This window comes from Nothobranchius furzeri, chromosome 2 (assembly GCF_043380555.1).
Source record: "Nothobranchius furzeri strain GRZ-AD chromosome 2, NfurGRZ-RIMD1, whole genome shotgun sequence".
Lineage (NCBI taxonomy): Eukaryota > Metazoa > Chordata > Actinopteri > Cyprinodontiformes > Nothobranchiidae > Nothobranchius > Nothobranchius furzeri.
Window position 1 is genome coordinate 93,138,091 of NC_091742.1, and position 18,912 is coordinate 93,157,002.

At 44.0% G+C, this 18,912-nt stretch overlaps 2 protein-coding genes and 1 long non-coding RNA gene across 7 annotated transcripts; 1 reads left to right on the forward strand and 2 right to left on the reverse strand.

Moving 5' to 3' along the window:
- The first annotated feature begins 7,225 nt into the window (after positions 1-7,225).
- Positions 7,226-8,734, forward strand: LOC139066209 (uncharacterized). Of its 2 annotated transcripts, XR_011519157.1 has the most exons (3): positions 7,226-7,485; positions 8,392-8,455; positions 8,542-8,734. It is a non-coding gene; the product is annotated as an uncharacterized lncRNA (long non-coding RNA). The 2 variants fall into 2 exon arrangements; XR_011519156.1 differs by having other exon boundaries at positions 8,392-8,734.
- Positions 8,735-9,003: 269 nt separating this feature from the next.
- LOC139066182 (uncharacterized) lies at positions 9,004-10,304 on the reverse strand. The gene is made up of 4 exons (XM_070548367.1): positions 10,107-10,304; positions 9,716-10,026; positions 9,409-9,621; positions 9,004-9,326 (listed from the first exon to the last, which is right to left on the reverse strand). Exons 1-4 carry the CDS (start codon positions 10,142-10,144, stop codon positions 9,262-9,264), a joined length of 627 nt encoding a protein of 208 aa, XP_070404468.1. The 5' UTR covers positions 10,145-10,304; the 3' UTR covers positions 9,004-9,261.
- A 7-nt stretch (positions 10,305-10,311) lies between these two features.
- Positions 10,312-14,447, reverse strand: LOC139066190 (spectrin alpha chain, non-erythrocytic 1-like). Of its 4 annotated transcripts, none has more exons than XM_070548379.1 (6): positions 13,658-14,447; positions 12,065-12,187; positions 11,777-11,994; positions 11,588-11,664; positions 11,399-11,503; positions 10,312-11,323 (listed from the first exon to the last, which is right to left on the reverse strand). In XM_070548379.1, the coding sequence occupies exons 2-5, from the start codon at positions 12,072-12,074 to the stop codon at positions 11,497-11,499; spliced, it is 312 nt and encodes a 103-aa protein (XP_070404480.1). In that variant the 5' UTR covers positions 12,075-12,187; positions 13,658-14,447; the 3' UTR covers positions 10,312-11,323; positions 11,399-11,496. The 4 variants fall into 4 exon arrangements, with proteins under 4 accessions (XP_070404480.1, XP_070404482.1, XP_070404481.1 ...); XM_070548381.1 differs by lacking the exon at positions 13,658-14,447 and adding an exon at positions 13,040-13,117; XM_070548380.1 differs by lacking the exon at positions 13,658-14,447 and adding an exon at positions 12,888-13,001.
- Positions 14,448-18,912: the final 4,465 nt, after the last annotated feature.

Below are 18,912 nucleotides of genomic sequence, written 5' to 3' on the forward strand. Positions count from 1 at the left end.
ATTCTTATCCATTCCAAATTGGGAGACTATTTGATTAAATGGGATGAAGTCCAATCCTTCATATATGTGTTCCAGGTATAGGATTCCTTTATTTTTCCAGTCCGGAAGGTTCATCATTTTGTTGTTTTGCAAAATGTCAGGATTGTTCCAGATAGGTGTGCGTCTGCATGGTACTAGTGAAGACTCTGTCATTTTAAGATACTCCCACCATGCTGTCAGAGAGGTGCGGATACTAATACTTTTAAAGCTTTCATGTTTTCTTATGCTTGAGCTAATAAATGGTAAGTCTGAAAGCTCTATCGTATTGCAAAGTGTCTGTTCTATATCTAACCAGGACTCATCTAATGGGTTATCTTGCAACCATCTTGGTATATATTGCAGCCTGTTGGCTAAGAAATAATAATAAAAGTTGGGTAAATCCAGTCCTCCTCTGTCTTTGGTCTTCTGGAGCGTTTTTAAGCTAATTCGTGGAGGTTTATCCTGCCAAAGGAATTTAGTAATTGAGGAGTCCAGAGATTTAAACCAGTCAGCTGGAGGTTTGTTTGGGATCATCGAGAATAAGTAATTTATTCTGGGTAAGACCATCATTTTAATTGTAGCAACTCTCCCCATGAGTGATATTGGTAAGGATTTCCATCTTGCAAGATCATCTTCCACTTTCCTTAAAAGTGGGATGTAATTCAGTTTGGTTAGATCTGCTAACTTGGGAGAGATATTAATTCCCAGGTATGTGATATTCCCTGACTCCAATTGTGTATTAAGCAAATTGACAAATGAGAAATTAATTGGTAGAACTGTGGATTTTAACCAGTTTATAGAGTAATCTGAAACTCTGGAAAAAGAGTTTATCAGTTCTATTGCTTGGGAGACAGAGGATTGAGAATTCTGGAGAAAGAGTAAAACATCATCTGCATAAAGACTGATCTTATGTTCTATTTTCTTACACTTTATCCCTTTAATATCTGTTGTTTGCCTAATTGCTGCTGCTAGTGGTTCAATAAAGATAGCAAATAGTGAGGGGGAGAGTGGGCATCCCTGCCTGGTCCCCCTCTGAAGACAGAAGCTAGCTGACATTTGGTCGTTCGTCCTGACACGTGCTGTTGGTGAACTGTATAATGTTTCTAGCCAGTTTATGAAGAAGTTCCCAAAACCAAATTTATGTAAAGTTGCAAATAAGAACTTCCAGTTAACTCTATCAAAAGCTTTTTCTGCATCTAGAGATAATATACTAGTTTCTATGTTTCTACTGTAAGAGAAATCTATCAAATTAAGTAATCTACGTGAATTTGTGGATGATTGTCTACCCTTAATGAAACCAGTTTGGTCAGGGTGTATTATGAAGGGGGTTACCTTCTCTAATCTTTTGGCCAGGGCTTTACAAATTATTTTGAGATCAACATTAATAAGAGAAATTGGGCGATAGCTGGTTGGAAATGCTGGGTCTTTGCCTGGTTTTAACAAGAGACTAATATTGGCTGAATTCATGTTCGGCTGTAATCTGCCGCTCTCTTCGATTTCCCTCACCATTCTGAAAAATGTTGGAGCCAGAATGATCCAGAATTCTTTGTAGAATTCTACTGGGAACCCGTCTGGACCTGGAGCTTTCCTATTCGTCATGGATTTAAGGGCTTCCTGGAGCTCCGCTGATGTTAGTGGCGAGTCCAGGACTGTAACTTGGCTGTCTGATAATTTAGGAAGTGTTATCCTGTCAAGGAACTCATTGATCTCATTATCTGATGGGTTTATCTGTGGTGAGTACAACGTTTGGTAAAAGTCTCTGAAGGTGTTGTTTATTCTTTCAGGGTCATATACTATATTCCCGGTTGAGTCTTTAACAGCAGATATGGTAGTTTTCTCTTTATTTATTTTTAATTGGCTAGCTAAGAATTTACCTGATTTATTACTATGTTCAAAGTTTTCTATTCGTAGTCTTTGTGCTAAAAATTGTGTCTTTTTGTCAATAATTCCATGAAGTTCTAATTTAGCTTTACGTAATTTGCTCATTGACTCGGGAGTGAGCATGCGCTGAGACGGGAGTGAGCATGCGCTGACGGCCGATCACCGGATACACGGCAGCGTTTGAAGCTGATGGCAGCTCGTTAACAAACATCCACAAACAATTAAGACACATTTTCGCCTAATTTATTTACTGACAACGCAAAAAATAATCTGGTAAGTATAACTCACTCAATCTGGAGGTAAGTGAAGAGAATTCAGAAAGTTTACTAAATTATATTGACGAAGTTTTCGAGTTATTCGTTATGGGTCCGAAGAAATCAGCAGCTGAGGCTGAAACACCTGCTGGGACCAAGAGGAGCCATCCTCAGGACTCGCCTGAGGCCTCATCTCCCCGTAAGGACGTATTAGAATTATTAGATTCTATTGATAAACGGCTTCTGGGATTTGAGGGGCGACTTCATCTGCTCGAGGTTCTTCACCAGGAGTTTCAGAACCTCCGAACATCTCTGGAGTTTAGCCAGGAACAGGTGGAGCGGCTCGCTGCTGAGAACGCGTCTCTGCGGAAGTCCGTCTCTTCCCTGGAAGAGGGAATGACGCGGATCACACTGGACAACAAAACTCTGAAGGAGACGGTTTTGGACCTTCAGGCCCGCAGCATGAGGGATAATCTGGTGTTCGCAGGTCTGCCGGAGCAGACGGGAGGGGCGGAGAACTGCGAGCAAACAATAAAGAACTTTCTTCAGACAGAAATGAATATTCCAGAAGAAAAAATTAAAAGCATCACATTTCACCGGGTACATCGCCTTGGAGCTAAAAGAGGAGACAGCAGAAGACCTCGTCCCATCGTGGCCAAATTTGAACATTTTAAGCAGAAGGATCTTGTTAAAAGTCACGGAAGAGAGCTCAAAGGGAAAGATTTCAGCGTTAATGATCAGTTCCCGAAGGAGATTCTGGATCGACGCCGGGTTCTCTTTCCGCTGCGTAAAAAGTTTATCCAGGATGGGAAGAGAGCTGTCATCTCGGTGGATAAGCTTTATGTGGACAATAAACTGTACAAGGAGCGAGGAGTGACTGACTGGCTGTTTTAGCCCAACATCAGGTCAGACATTTATTATTCTTATCAGGATTCACTGGGTTTGATCACGTCAGGATTAAACAGCTGCTGAATCCGTTTTGTAGATGATAAGATCACCTGTTAATCACCACCCCACACCCCTATTACCTTTTCTTTTTAGTTCTTACTTCTTTTTTAACCTATATCTATACCTTCCCTTCCTTTTTACCTGCTTCTGTACCTTTACACCTGTATGGCACAACCACACAACTTTCCAACACTGCGTCAGACTCGACACACGCACGCACACGCACACGCGCACACACGCACACATGCACGCACATGCACATGCACACGCACACGCGCGCGCACACACACACACGCGCACGCACGCACACACACACACACACACACACACACACACACACACACACACACACATATATAGATCAGGCAGGGGGCCAGAGAAAATTACGGAGTCCGACATTGTTTTGGCAAACTTACACACCGAAGCAACATTAATTTTAGTGACCTCCGATTGGCGTAACCGGGTGTCGTTACCGCCAGCGTGAATAACAATCTTACTGTATTTACGCTTATCCTTAGCCAGTTTCAGATAAGATTTAATGTCGCCCGTTCTGGCCCCAGATAAACATTTAACTATGGTTGCTGGAGCCTCTAATGCCACGTTTCTGACTATGGAGCTGCCAATGATCAGAGTCGGCTTGTCAGTGGGTGCGTCACTGAGCGGGAAAAATCTATTAGAAACATGCCCGGACATGTCCACTTTTCACTCTCTGTCCGGGGCGTCCCGACTGGGGGTTCTTGTATTGATGAAAATGTCCGGCTTTTGCAGGAGCAGGGATCGAATTATGGGGGAGCTGTATATCCTACACATCCACGGAAGCCGGAAAAAAGTTTTCTACCTATATTACATCATTTATGGACTCTTTTGAGCAGAGAGCACAGAGAGGGGCACAGCGCGTTGTTGCGCAGCGCTCCAGCGCACGGTCCATTCTCAAAGTGGCGCAACCAAAAAACTATAATTAGCACACAATCGTTCATGTCCGCACATGTTCTTTATTTTCTGTCTTATTTGCGCCTGAAGCGCTCTGCCACTGCGGAGCTCATCACCTGTGCTGCGGTGGTTTCACCTCACTGACGCAGCATCGAAACGCACACTCCGCTTTGTGGTCAGGAGATCCCTTTGATCTGCTCAAAAGGAAATGATGAGGTGAAAAAGTAAGAATCCAGGCAGCAGATTTTCTGGAGAATTAAGAGGAGATGCAGGAAGATGAGAGACAGACAGGGCAGGAAAATAGTTAAATAAAAACAAGAAAACAAAACAAAAAGTAGGTAGATTTATCTCCACTACACATTTTTACCTGCATAAAGCAATAAGTTACAAACATGTAATAATTATACATCTGATACAATTTAGATCACCTTCAACACTCAGTCACACACCCAGGGCCGTTTCAAGACATTTTGGGGGCCAAGGCAAAAAGACCCCCCCCCATAATTTGGCTCCCCAGAAGCCTCTGTTTAAACCCTACCCTCTCCAGGAGTATTAGTTATACAGTGTTTATAAAAGCCCCTCAGATATTACTGACATGTTCTAATATTATCAGATGAAAAACTAAATTATCAGACATGCTGTCTCATCTGCTTCTTTTCTAAACTTGTAAAAAGTAACAAAACCATTTGAAAGCCACTATTTGTGGATTCTCTGAAAGTTTCCATGGAGTGTGTGACAACTTATTTTTCATTGATCCTATCGTCTAATCTCACAGCTGAAACAAGCATCCTTAATAATCTGTGCACAGGAAGCTTACCGATGCTGTAGAAAAACAAAAGGTATAATAATTTCTTCTTAATTAAACCTTGATGCAGAAAAATGAGATTTTGCATTAAATATGCTAAATATTTACATATGAATTGTTTTAGAGCCCTTTTATTGGCAGAATCTGATATTAATTTAGTTCTTACAAAAAAATGGGTCCCAACGTTGTTTGTGTGGCGTTGCCATAGTGTGACGTCATAGGCACAGATCCCCTGTCCTCTTGTTTGGAAATGGAAATATGGTCACCCTGTATTAAACAAACTGTCCACCCGGGCTTTTGCGCTGCACAGAGACGCTTCGCTGCCTATGACTGAACGTCAGTTGAGAGTCAGTCTCATGCAGACTAACCAATGAAGAGAGGGCCTCAAGTTAAGACCCTCTCCTCATTGGTCAGTCCACACGAGGTGGGTCAAAGGTTACTCTGGGCGGGTTACGTGTTGTCAGGCATTCAAATATTGAGTATATTTACTGCATATTACAGTAAAATATTCTGTATGTGACCACATTATGGTGATCCTTGGGTTGTGATGATGGGGCCCTTGAATATTGTTGCCCAGGGTACAACAAAGTGTTAATCTGGCCCTGGGTGCTGGAGCCGATGAAACAGCGTTGACAGCACGACAAACCAGTCTATGGATAGTCTCCAGGTAAAAACGGCAGGTGTTTCACAGCGTCAAAGGGACCCCCCTTTGGGTCAGCGAGTTCAGCTTTTATTCTGAAGGAACCGTTGTTTTGTTGGTAACAACGACAGGATTTTCCAGCTTGACAGTTCTCAGCCTAAAAGTAAAATGTACAGATGGCCAGTCCTTACTTCACTTAGCAATGATGGACATCAGATGATCTCGAGAGCTGGTTGAATACTGAACTCAAAATGGCATTGTTCTGTTTTATTAATCTTAGTTGTTTACAATTCTTGATGAATCGCAGCGGACAGATTAAATAAACACCACAGACACTCTGCCACGCTTCAGAATGAAGGTTCTGATTGGATGAGTAAACAATGTGTCATGTGTTGACATTACGTGGATCAGGATGTCTAGTGCAGTTAGACCAAAGTCATATTACTCATTAAACATTAATCATAAAATTGTGATTTTAGTGATCGGTCACATGGTTATTATTGACTAACAGTTGTTTTGATTAGCTTTATTAAAATAGTTCTTTAATTAAAGAAAAGCGTTCTTCTTCCTTCTTCTGTCTTCTTTGCTGGAATGTAAACATCAGAAGGGAGTGCATGACCTTGGCTGTTCATGCACACTGGTGCTGTGTCAAAGGACAGCTGTTAAGAGGGGAGAAATGGTCCCTCCATAATGGTCCCTCCATAACAAAACATAACGTGTGTTTGTGGTCCCTGAATAAGCACAGAACCCTAGAATCGTCTGATTAAACATTCAAAGATCAGATTGATATTATATATTTGTATGGAATATCACATCTTATTGGTCATAATTAATGTTTTAATAGCTACAAACATCTAACATAATCTACGATAGAAGAAATCAGGCTCTGATGTTCAGAGTGACCCACTTACAGAGAAACACACATCTGTCTCTCTGGAATGAGCTGCTGCTCATTATTCGACCGTCACCATCGCTGCAGGTTTTTAAGAGAAGACTCGTTTTTATCGTCTGGTTTTCTGTGATGGGTTTTTATCTTAATTGCTTGTGTTATGACCTTTTTATCTATTTGTTTTAATGTTGTTTTTATTATCCTTATTGCTCTTTTGTGATTTTATTCTGTCGTGTTCAGCGCCTTGGGCCCCGGCAAGGTTGGTAGATGGCGCTATATAAATAAAATTTGATTGATTTGACATTTGATGGGTTCTGATCTGAACAGGGAGAGACTGAAGATCAAGAATCAACAAGAAATTATGTGAAAGCTGCAACCTGATGCAATAATGTAGCGTAATGGTTTATGGCTCTTTTATGAAAGATGAACCATCCTACATAATAATCTGGAATATTAATTTTAATAAATTAATAGCCAAATTTTATAGAGATAAGAAGACTCAAAGATTGTTTTCATCGATAAACTGACGATCATATCCGTATGTCTGTGTTTCAGTTCAATGCAAAGACAAGTTTGAAATTTAAGAGTTTTAATTCTTCAATTTAAACTAACGATTTGAAATGACAATCATAGGAAAAATAATCAACATTGGCAACCTTGTTGGACAATCTTTAACAGTTGATATTTTAAGCTTGCACAAATAGACCTTGTGTTGGACCATAGACTGTACATACTGGACAAAGGGATTCCATTGCCTACAATTACACGTTTGTTGTCTATAATGGGAGGTGGCCACCACCGCCATTTTGACCGTGTCACAGGTCCGTCCAGCCCAGACAATTCCATAAAAGGGGAGAGAGGAGGAGCTGAGGGTGGGGCTGTAAGGCTGGGCTCGAGTGACGACACCCGTGCGAACTAGCTACGAGCTAACCTGAAGCTAACCCTGGCTAACCCAAAGCTAACGCGGAGGTGGGAGCCAAGCTAACGGATGTAGCCACCTAGCTTCAACCCAACTGGAGCTAACTGGAACACCCATCGACCTGAACCTCACACGGAGTTTAGGTGGAGGTTTTCGGCGCCTGTTAGTGACAAGTACCTGGATTTAAAAAGTATTGAATCGGTAAGTTTATAATTTATTTCCGTAATGCAAACATTTTGCTGTGAGCAAGTTTTCAGTACCGTATCTTCCGGGCTATCGCTCCTGAGTCGCACCAGCCATTAAATGTATAATGAAGAAGAGAAAATATATTTAAGTCGTATTTTGGGGGGACATTTTATTATCTTTCTTACAAAATCTGAGACCAAGCGTTTCACATTGCAACACAAGCACCGGTAACCATAACAGAATGAACAACAGCCAGCAGAGGAGAGGATGGCAGTGTTTCAAACCCTCCCGGCCGGCGAGGAGAGCTCATTCCTGGGCTGGAGCCGGCCCTCAGCACCCCGCCACAGGCTCTAACAGATGCTGGCGGTGTTTGAAACCCTTCCAGTGGGACAGGGGAACTCATTCTTGGGCGGGTCGGAGTCGGCCCGCAGCAGCGCGGTGTAGCCTACATATTTTGTTATATAAGTCGCTCCGGAGTATAAGTAGCAGGACCAGCCAGAATATGTAAAAAAGTGCGAGTTATAGTCCGGAAAATATGGCAGTTATTAGTATTCGAGCTAAATATGCAGCCTAAATACATTTCATATATTTCCAAAATGTAATACTTGTTTGTATCTTGTACAGCCAACTAGTCTTTATTCTGGACTCAGCACAATTTACCAAAAGTAAAGAGACATTCTACAGATGAAGTAAGCACAAGATAACTTACTGGAAGACACGGGATTATCATCAGAACCAGAACAAGAGCCTGATAACAGTCATGTGAAAATAAGTTAAAAAGTATGTATGTATATTAGAAATAAAAATATATTAGAATTAGTGTAACTCACTGTGATCCAAACAATAAATCAGCCATAGCTGATTAGTAAATATGACATGAGGTCTTGGAGTTTTTAATTTTTATTTTTATTTTTTTCTTAGATCTGTTTAAATGTCACCATGGCAGCCTGTGTGTCTCCAACATCAGCTACACAAAGCAGCAAGTGTAAGTTCCACATACCTGTCTCACCACTTCATGTATGGTTTTGTACTTTAAACAATTATGACAAACCTGTTATTTTTTCTCCATAGCCATTTGGATCATTGGAGACAGCTGAGTGAGGCGTGGTGCCCAGAGAGCTGCAGAGACCGGAGACAACCTTGGCCTCCCTGACGTCTGTGTCTCCTGGTTCGGTTGGGGTGGACCATCGACATACATACATGTGCCGACACTTTGCGCCCTGTTTTATAAACTGTAGTGTTAAAAATAAATGTTTTTGCTCAATTACTGGAATTTCTTTGGTTAAGACAAAAGTGAGGAATAATCATTTACAAGTTATTTGTACAACAGGCCCATTTTAAATCCCAACAGTTTCTTAGCAGACAATAGAAATGTGTTCTTTACTAACTTTACTTGGTTTAAAAATCTTACTAAAATAGTGCCGTATTGCAAAACCCAATCATACTTATGTAAACATTAGCTTTGTAGATATTTTTTACAGATATGTATTTGTGTGCAACAAAACCAAACTAAAATAATTTGTCATTCTTTATTGAAAAACAATAGTTATACAGAAGTGTGGGAAAATGATAATGTGAAAGTATTGCTCTTTAAATGTAATCCTATTTATCTTTAAAAAGAAAAACTCTAAAAATGTCCTGTACAGCATCATGACAGAAGAATGGTGGTCTGTCAGAATGTGCTGAACAGATTTGCTCTTTGAAGAGGAGTGTCATGTTTGGAGGAAGGTACTTAACCCAAGACATGCAGAATACAACACTGACCAAAAACTGATGGAAAAAATGATTTATTTATAAGGAGGAACTTAAGGTGCACAGATAAGTCTGTGGTTGGAAATGCAACAACAGCTCAGCGTCTGGAGGAGGGAGAACACAGGTGAGCTTAGGTTCTGGTTTCAAAATCCATTGTAGGCAGGCAGAGGTGTTCAGCAGACTTACTGTGGTGGGTGTATGTGTTGGCTGGAGGAGGGAGAGGTAGAGAGCCGGGGGAAGCGCAGGAGAGGGAGCAGAGGTGGAGAGAAGCGGGGCGTCCTGGTGGATGGGGCACTGGGTGAGATGAGAGGTGGGTTATGGAGGGTGGTGATAAGGTCCGTGTGTTGAATATCCAAATCCTGGAGTAGAGGTCAGTATCCAATGAGGTCGACAGGAATCCTGAAGAATGGTAAATCCAATATAAGAGCAAAAACACTACGAAATAACATTAATCCTAGGAACACTAGAGGTAACACGAGTGGCTGGTTACTACCAAAACTGAGGCAATCTTCTGGCGTCAAATTGTTTCCTCCATCCACCTTAAATAGGAAAGCACCCCGCTGATTGCTGACCAGGAACGGCTGGGGTGGAGTCACCAGAACCATGAAGAACGTGTCTCCAGAGACAACCCGGGTCCTGGTACCGATCAGGAAGCGGACCTTATCACCCAGAGCTGCCAGGTCACGCTCAAAGCCTTCATGTTCACGCTGCAGAGCCTGAACGCTGGCCAGGTCGTGGCCGTAGTTGTCTGTGTTCAGGGCCTGGTTCTTCTCCTCGATCCACTCTTTGGTCTCATCAGCGTCTCTGAGAAGACATCAGAACTCCGTCTGAGTGTGGGTCCAAACTCTACTGACCCGTAAGCGGCGCATAAGTGTGCGGGGTACCTGTGGAAGCGCTGCACCTCATGGGCGCTGCCCAGCATGTTGCTCCGGTCTTCAGCCAGCTGTTGCAGCGAGCGCCAGCGGTTGTTCAGCTCCTGGAGAGAAACCAAACCCAGTGAGATGAAGGTGGACGCCAGCGGGCTGGACGCCGGACGAGGAAACCTGGAGACGGATCGCTCAGACAGGAAGGGAAGAGCTTCCTCTTACCTTGATGGAATTAAAGTTAGCCGTCGTCTGAACGCCCAACGGTACGGTCTGAGGTCAAAGGTCACAGGAAACACACACCAGTCAGCAGTCATACAGATGCATAAAGATAACTGTAGCCATGGCAACCAGCTGACATGTCCCCACTTTCACCAGCACCTGGTGCCTGCCGGGTCACCTGAATTCCTGTGTGATGTCAGCACGGTCGGCCGTGACTGCGGCCATCAGAGGTGACCTCTGATCAGCTGAATGAACTCACCTTCTAGGGTGACGCCGTCTTACCCCGGGTTTCCACGGGAGCCGTCAGCAGCACGTTACTGCAGCAGCACGTCTTGCTCGCGTAAGCTGCTGCTTGGCCCTTCCCACGAGACGCGAAGCAGCAGGGGAGCAGCTGTCACCGACCGAGCACGAAGTCACACGAGTGACTTCGTCAGTAAACACAACAACAAGCAGGAGAAAACTACAACATGGTTTGTGTTTTATGTTCTGTCCGTTTTATAATCGCCAATACGGACCTGAAAAACAAAGGAGACCGCTAGCTAGGTGATAACTTCTCACGGGGCCGCACAGTTAGTAACTGTTTTTAAAAGTAAAGCAACCGGAAGGCAGTACGTTCTTTATTCTGAAAATCTCGGTAGCTTCTCTCAATTTCCGCGTCCGATTTCCTGTCTTTCCTTCCCCAAAAATGTCGAACTTGACCCGTTTCAGAGGCGTCGCACGTAGAAAATAGAACCGGCGCGTAAGGGCCGCGACATGCTGCTCCTGAGACGCGGCCGACTCGCGCTGCTGACGGCTCCAGTGGAAAAGGTTCTGTTGACCACAGCGGTTCCTATCAGCAGCTATGACGTGCTGCTGCAGTAACGTGCTGCTGACGGCTCTGGTGGAAAGCCGGGGTTAGAGTCGGCTTCATCCTGTAAACAAACAAATGAGTGGTAACAAAAACACCACGTCTGGTTCTGGTGGAGGCGGAGGACAACACGCACCTTTCCAGGAGCAGAACCCAGATGTTCTTGTTGCTACAAACAGAGACGAGCAGAGTTAACAAACCAGGAAGTGAGAGGGACCAGCTGCTGCAGACAGGTGACGCTCACCTGAGCCTGAACCATAGGAGCCTCCTCAGCCATCAGACCTTCTGACTCCAGTTCAGATGCCACCTTGTTGATGTCCCGCAGGCGGGACTCGTTGGCCTTCAGGTCCTGCAGGACAAAAACACCTGCTGATTATCACCTGAGCTGATCTGACAGCTGCTGCTGGAAGACGGAGAGGAGGAAAAGTCCGACCTTCTGGAAGTCGTCAAACTTCTTCTGCAAGACCTCGACCTGCTCCAGGTCCGACCCGTCTCTCCATCCTCATTCAGCTAAAGACGCGAGTTCAAGTAAAACAACCTAAAGTCACACAAACACAAAGCAGGTGTGGAGATGTTCGCTCTGAGCTGGAGGTCGTTCCTCGGCTGTGAAGGGCACACGAACCTTGTTGGTGCTGTTGAGCAGCGTGAGGATGTCGCCCTTCTTCATGGTGACCTCTCGAGGACTCTTCTCCTGGTAGTCGTACAGAGCCAGAACCAGCTCCTTCCCGGTCTCATCGTCAGTTGGAGCCACTTGTTGCTGTCGGGTTAACAGGTCTGGTGTTAGAACGTGGTGGATAAGACTGTTCTGACGGGCCGAGGGTTCTGAACCAGCGAAGTGACCTGGACCCAAACAAAGTGAGCCAGAACCTGCAGACACCTCAGAAACATGTCAGGACCAGACCTGCTCTACCTTCCTCCATTATGGTCTCTCCTTTCTGGGTGACAGCCTTGATGCGAGGTTCATGACCTGTGATCTCAGCCTGCAGAGCCTGGTGCTTCTTCAGCAGGTTCTGGACACCAATCAGGTCCTTCCCTGAGGACACATGTTAGAGTTCAGCATTATGCAGTAGACAGACCAGTTTAACCTAGGGGTTTCTTTCTTCTACAATCTGCTCTTTAACTGTATTATTTCCTGCTATTTCAGCTGTTAACTTTATTTTTTCTCTAAGTGTTTTTCTCCCCAGAAGAAGCTACAACGATGTTCTGCTGAGCTGTGGTGGCCTCATGGAGGGGGCCATCATCTAGCACACTGCTGCTAACCACTTAATCATTCTCCCTCTCCTGATAATAACATTTTACTTTCTTTGATGTTGGATGTACTACTGCTAGTTTACCCGTTTAATTATAGATTCACTAGGATAAATACAATAAAATTTATCTCTCGCCAAATAGAATATTTACTAAGAAATCACAATGTAACGTGTGTGTGTGTGTGTGTGTGTGTGTGTGTGTGTGTGTGTGTGTGTGTAAAAGCCATGTGTAGTGTTTATTTATAAAGCATATGTTGTTGGATTTTATCCAGAATCGAGACTTTGAAAATATATTGTTTAATTACAGTTTGATTTATTTGACATCTGTATAATGTTTATTATTTTGTTTTTTCCCCCTAAATACCTAACGTTTGAGTTTAACATGAATATCAGTCATTCATCCCAATACATGAAGTTACACATTTTAAATTTTAATAGGGGAAGACTGCAGGAGGGAGTGGTAAAATCATAGACTGTACATACTTGCTACCCGCCGGCTGTGATCACAAGCGACAACATATTAGTTCCCGCTGCTTCTTCGGTAAACAGCGCAAACAAAAACAAAGAAACTTGGGATCTTGTCGGCGTGGCGGTGGGATTTAAGGGAAACGCTGTATGCCCTATAGACTTCTCACCGAGCTGCAGTATTTCTCCGGTCAGATCTGTCTCTGAGAGCTCCACAAGCGGTCAGCCCGCGCAGAAACTAGCCGCCGCACCGGTCAGGCTGCCTGGCCTGACCGCTGGGGATTACCAGATGGAAGAATGGACACAGGTGTCACTCCAAGCCTGCTGGAGATTTTAAGGGTTCAGATGAAAACACCCTACCACTCAGGCTGCTTACACATCGATATTAAGTTGTCGCTGTTGCGCTCACGCTGTAATACAGTATTAGATGCGGTTAAAGTCAGACATGAAAAACTCCACGAGCGGTCAGACCGCGCAGCAGCTAGGCGCAGCAAGTAGGCGCCGGATCGGTCAGGCTGCCCGGCCTGACCGCTGGGGATTACCGGGTGGAAGAATGGACACAGAAGTCTCCCTCTTAGCACTCCGTCATATTTCAACCCATTTTGATCTTTTACCATATTACCCATCTAAATATGCCCTATTAATTATTTTACCGTATTTTACATTTAAATTTCATGGTTAAACAGTACATGCTACATGTTAAACTGATAGTTAGCTAGCTACTTCGGTAAACTCAGCTAGTTTAAAGGCAGCAGTGACATAAAATACGAATATAGATTTTAACTTACCGAAAAAAATGAAGTGGAGACTCCATGGACGCTCTATTAGTGCAATTAATACCACTGCAAGTCATTTTGTCCAACAATTGCACCAATAATATCCAAAACAGAATTCACAAGCACAGAGACTCAAAATCCCGAAACAGCTTCCAGGAGGGGCCGAGGCTGTACTGAGGCCTTTCCACGGAGCTAGCTCTGTGGTCACGTGGGTCTGAGGCGGCGGTCACGTGTGTCGTATGCTCATTAATTATACAGAATTTTAGGCTTTCAATACACTTAAACAGAAGAGTGAGAAAAAAATTCACCCCCCTCAGAGTTGTCATGAGTATAAACTAGATAATTTAGACAAAAAACATGTTTTGGCACCAGGCTGTAAACATGTTTATTTCTGCTGTGAAATCGGCATTTTTAACATGGGAGTCAATGAGGATTTGCTCGCTTCTGGCACCTGCCCCCAGCGGATGAGGGTGGAACTGCAATTTTTCTTACTTCCGGGATGGGACCATTTTTAGAGCGGCATTGTGGGGGCTTGTGTTGGACGTGCTAAGATTTGAAAATGATGGAATTATGAATGCGTGCATGCAGGTGTCTGAGATTGCTTCAGGGAAAGAAAAGGTGAATCTGAGTGAAAAATAATGTTTTGAATTAAACTTTAGTTCTTATTAGAAAAACTGCATCAGAACGCTATCTATTGTGTTCTGCCTCACCGTACTCAGGACCCTCTTTCAGATCCGGACCTCGGAGGATGTTTATCCAGGTCACACCTTGGCTGGCAGAGGAGACAAAGGTGTGCAACGGTCCAGTCCAGAGTTGACCTCGGTACACGTTGCTGAAGCGTTCGGCAGATGCGCTTTCTCAAGTTTAAATTAACTCAGAAATCAAAGACTCTGGGACGAGTCTGACCGACTACAAATCATTCTGGAACAGAAGAACAGAACACACTCATAACACCTGAATGATGGAGGACACTCTAACAGGTCTGCAGATAACCTTTAATGTTCAAATAATTCAAAAATTAAACCATCATAACAGCCCTAGACAGATGAAGACACGAGACATTCTGTATAAAAGACGATCATGTCTCCTGTCAAGTGTTGATGATCCAACAGCGGACTGAACCAGAACTGCTCTGAACTGTGTCATTTACCATCTAAACACACATTGTTCATGATTCTTTCTCAGTAGCTTTTTTTCACACTACTGGCTCTGTCAGGTCCGTCTTTTTCAGGATTCATCTTTAGTCTAAAAATTTCCCTTTTTTTGTATTTTCATTATGGTCTTTGTTCGTCTTTTATTTTTTTAGTTTTGTCGTACTTATAAAGCACCTTATGAGCGTATCTTGAGAGACGCTATATACAAAAATTTTTTCTTCTGCCTAGTGGTATGCAAGCACATTACAGCGGTACTTGGAAACAGTTCATATTTCACTTCCCAGATGATGGCTATCAGTGATTCGACCGCATTTGCTGAACCTTACTTAAAAATCAAAACAAAACAAAAACACTGGACTGTGATCTGTATTGCTTAATTAATTCACAAATGAATAAACCCACAGCTTTTATCAGTGATAATGGCAAAAAAAATGCCTAAAGCCGGGCGTAAACTGTGCGACTTTCTCACTCGTAGCACTCAGCTTCAGCTCAAACTGTACGACTTCCTCGCAGGGCAGATCTCACGAGTCATGTGCTCACACTGCACGACCCAGTTCTCGGATGCGACCTGACTGCTCACACTGTATGTCTGGTAGCAATACGTCGACCCTAAAAATATGCTAAAAATAGCAGTTTTTACTCAACACGTTAGACTTTTTTGTTTGTTTACCTGTTGTCCTTCGGAAGTGCTGCAGGAGGACACACAGGGATTTATGGGGGTTGGATGAGGAAAACGAAATAAAGAAAGTAAATCTGTGTTTTGTGATCAGTTTCATTTGACATGAACACGACAAACACGCTTTCTTGACAATCTTTGTGAGCAAAAAATCGTGTAGAAACAAAAACGAAAAAAGTGTGTTATTAGGGAAATAGCGGGCGAGCGGTGTAGATGCATGATTGCGCATGCGCCGTGAGCGGTTCTGGTACTTTTTGGGTCGCAGCGCCGCTTCAACAGTGTGATACCCTCACGAGGGACGAGCAAAATATTAAACACGCCAGAAGTTTGTGCGAGCTCACGATTGCTGATCGGTAGCTGGTCACGTGGTGTTATTCGCCTCTCGTAACCCCCTGTACACTACACGACGCTCGGCGCAAAACTCGCCCCGATCTTGTGGATTCTCGCACGAGTGGAAAATCGGCTCAAAAAAATGAAAAAGTCGCACAGTGTACGCCCGGCTTAAACCACAACTACATGAAATAAATCAGAACAGGACAACCACATGATGCTGCGCTACTGACAGAGGGCGTGAAGCCTCGTTCACACTGAATACAGAACGCATGCAGAAGTGCTAAGTGTCTGTGATTAATTGTCCACCAGCAGTGATTAGTTGTGTCATCAGAAATAATGGGAATGTGGTTAATTTTCATGCTGAGCTGTTTCTTGGGAGTTCTACGACTCAATCATGGCAAAGTTTGAGTTAAAAAAGATAACCGGCTTATTACAATCTAGTCCATGTTAATACAAGCATCGGTACACCGGTGGAAAACCATGCAGCCCAAAAGTGGTTCTCTCTTTCCGGCATCTGTCCACTGCTTATAACTCTGCAACAGCATCTCTAACAACTCTGGTACAGGCACAATCCTAAACCTGCTTAGAATAGCAAAATGCTATTGTAGGAGAATGGAGTCTCCACAGAGCCGCCTTGTAATTTATGACTTCTTGACAACAGTCCCAGCTGTCTCTCCACAGCCTTTAAGGTGGAATTTCTTCTTATGGGCTCCAAATGAATAAGACATTATTTTTCAGCTGCTGTATGCTATTACTTTATATACAGATAAATTATTTAAAGCAGACACCACCGGTATCTAACAGCTTTAAATTGCAGTGGGTTATGTATGTAGTGGAAAATAGTGTATATATTTTTACACTGTAATTAGATCCAGATATTATAATCAGAAGCGGTTGTTTTTATCATCAGGGAGTTTACTTAAACACTTTGTATTGACTGAGAGACAAGAAAAGAGAGAGTTGGGATCGTTTAAGAATCTTTAATTTCTATAATTATGAATTCAAACAATCTACCAGGACTAACTCAATGATGGATGCATATGGATTTGAATGTTATAGTGTGTGTGTGTGTGTGTGTGTTCAGAATCTCTAGGCTGCCGTAGGTGGATCTGGTTGTCTGATGTTATGACTACGGACCACGAGGCTTCAGAAGCTTATGACATGAACCGCCATCTTGTGCCGTGACTACGTACCTATGGAGTCTCCCGCGGTCAGATCAGGAGTGTCAGGTCCTAGAACCCCCTTGGTGCTGGGCTGATGAAACAGTGGTGCAGCACGACAAACCCGTCTACGGATAGCTCCGGCAGTAGCAGCAGATCTTGGCGGGTTCAGCTTTTATTGTGAAGGAACCGTCGTCTTGTTGTTCAAACGACAGAAATTTCCAGCTTGACAGTTCTCAGCTTAAAGAAGAAAATGCATCTGGCCAGGGTGCACTTCTCTTTGCGATGACGAATCGAGAGCTGGTTGAAATGTTGATTCTCAGATGTAACTCCTTTGGAACTCAGATCGAACAGAACTGAGGCTGGGAAGGAACTAACTTTAAAATGGCGTTGCCTTGTTTTATATCACTTAGTTGTTTATAAATCTTAGTAAACCGGATTGGACAACTTAAGTAAACAGCCCAGATTCTGCCCTACGACAGACGAAAGTTCTGATTGGATGAGAGCAAATGTGTCATGTGTTTCTATGTTATGTTGATCAGTCTGTCTGGTGCAGAGTCCTGTTTATTCATTAAACACATAAATCATGACATCTTTATTTCACAGATCAGTCACCTGATTAATATTGATCAACATATATTTTGATTAGCTTATCACAAATAACGTACTTTGATTAATTAATGGAAAGCGTTCTTCTTCTGTTCTTCTGTCTCTTCTCCTGGAATGTAAACATTCTGAAACAAGCACCCGACCTTGGCGATTCATACACGTTGTTACTGTGTAAAGGGGCAGCTGTTAAGGGCAGACAATTAGGATATTCATAACGCTACATGTACTACAACCATCATGTGTCTGTTATCTTGTCTGTTTCTTAAATACAGGAGGGTATAAAGTTTTTTCTTAATCGTCGTCGTCTTCCTCCGCTTATCCGGGTCCAGGTCGCGGGGGCAGCATCCCAACTAGGGCGCTCCAGACCATCCCCTCCCCGGCCATCTCCACCAGCTCCTCCGGCAGGACCCCAAGGCATTCCCGAACCAGATTGGAGATGTAACCTCTCCAACGTGTCCTGGGTCGACCCGGGGGCCTCCTGCTGGCAGGACATGCCCAAAACACCTCCCCAGGAGGCATCCTGACCAGATGCCCAAACCACCTCGACTGACTCCTTTCGATCCGGAGGATTAGTGGATCTACTCCAAGTCCCTCCCGAATGTCCGAGCTCCTCACCCTATCTCTAAGGCTGAGCTCGGCCACCCTACGGAGGAAACTCATTTCGGCCGCTTGTATCCGCGATCTCGTTCTTTCGGTCACTACCCAAAGCTCATGATCATAGGTGAGGATTGGGACGTAGATCGACCAGTAAATCAAGAGCCTGGCTTTCTGGCTCAGCTCCCTCTTCACCACAACAGATTGGCTCAGCGTCCGCATCACTGCAGACGCGGAACCAACCACCTTGCGACCACAGCTAGCAACAGCCGCCTCAACAATCGCAGAGTGGAACAAGGCCCACTCGGAGTCAATGTTTCCCTCTGCTCTCGGGACGTGGTCAAAGCTCTGCCGGAGGTGGGAGTTGAAGACCGTCTTGACAGGTTCTTCTGCCAGGCGTTCCCAGCAGACCCTCACTATGCGTTTGGGTCGTATCATCTGCCGCAGGTCAGATGATACGACTACAAAGTCTATCATCGACCTGCGACTTAGGCTGCCCGGTACCATGGACGTAATTTTGGGGGGGGGGGGGGTCAAGGGGGACATGTCCCCCCCACTTTTTCCAAAGTCAGGTTTTGACCCCGTCACTTTTTACCATCCAAAAACAATATTACGCAATATTAAATTGACACTGGTTGAGCTCTAGGACCAAGCGGAAAACAACGGTTTGTGTTGAAGCCCGTTTCCCATTAGAGCATACTGTAAAGATCCCCCCCCCTCCCCCCCCCCCCCCCCCCCCCC

Excerpts from the sequence above, each read along its gene's own strand:
- LOC139066182 (XM_070548367.1), bottom strand. The coding sequence starts at position 10,144 with ATGCTGGGCAGCGCCCATGAGGTGCAGCGCTTCCACAG. Across the intron at positions 10,027-10,106 it reads GAGGTGCAGCGCTTCCACAG|AGACGCTGATGAGACCAAAG; the intron begins GTACCCCGCACA and ends ATGTCTTCTCAG. Across the intron at positions 9,622-9,715 it reads AGAAGATTGCCTCAGTTTTG|GATTCCTGTCGACCTCATTG; the intron begins GTAGTAACCAGC and ends ACCATTCTTCAG.
- LOC139066190 (XM_070548379.1), bottom strand. Across the intron at positions 11,665-11,776 it reads TGCTCAACAGCACCAACAAG|CTGAATGAGGATGGAGAGAC; the intron begins GTTCGTGTGCCC and ends TCGCGTCTTTAG.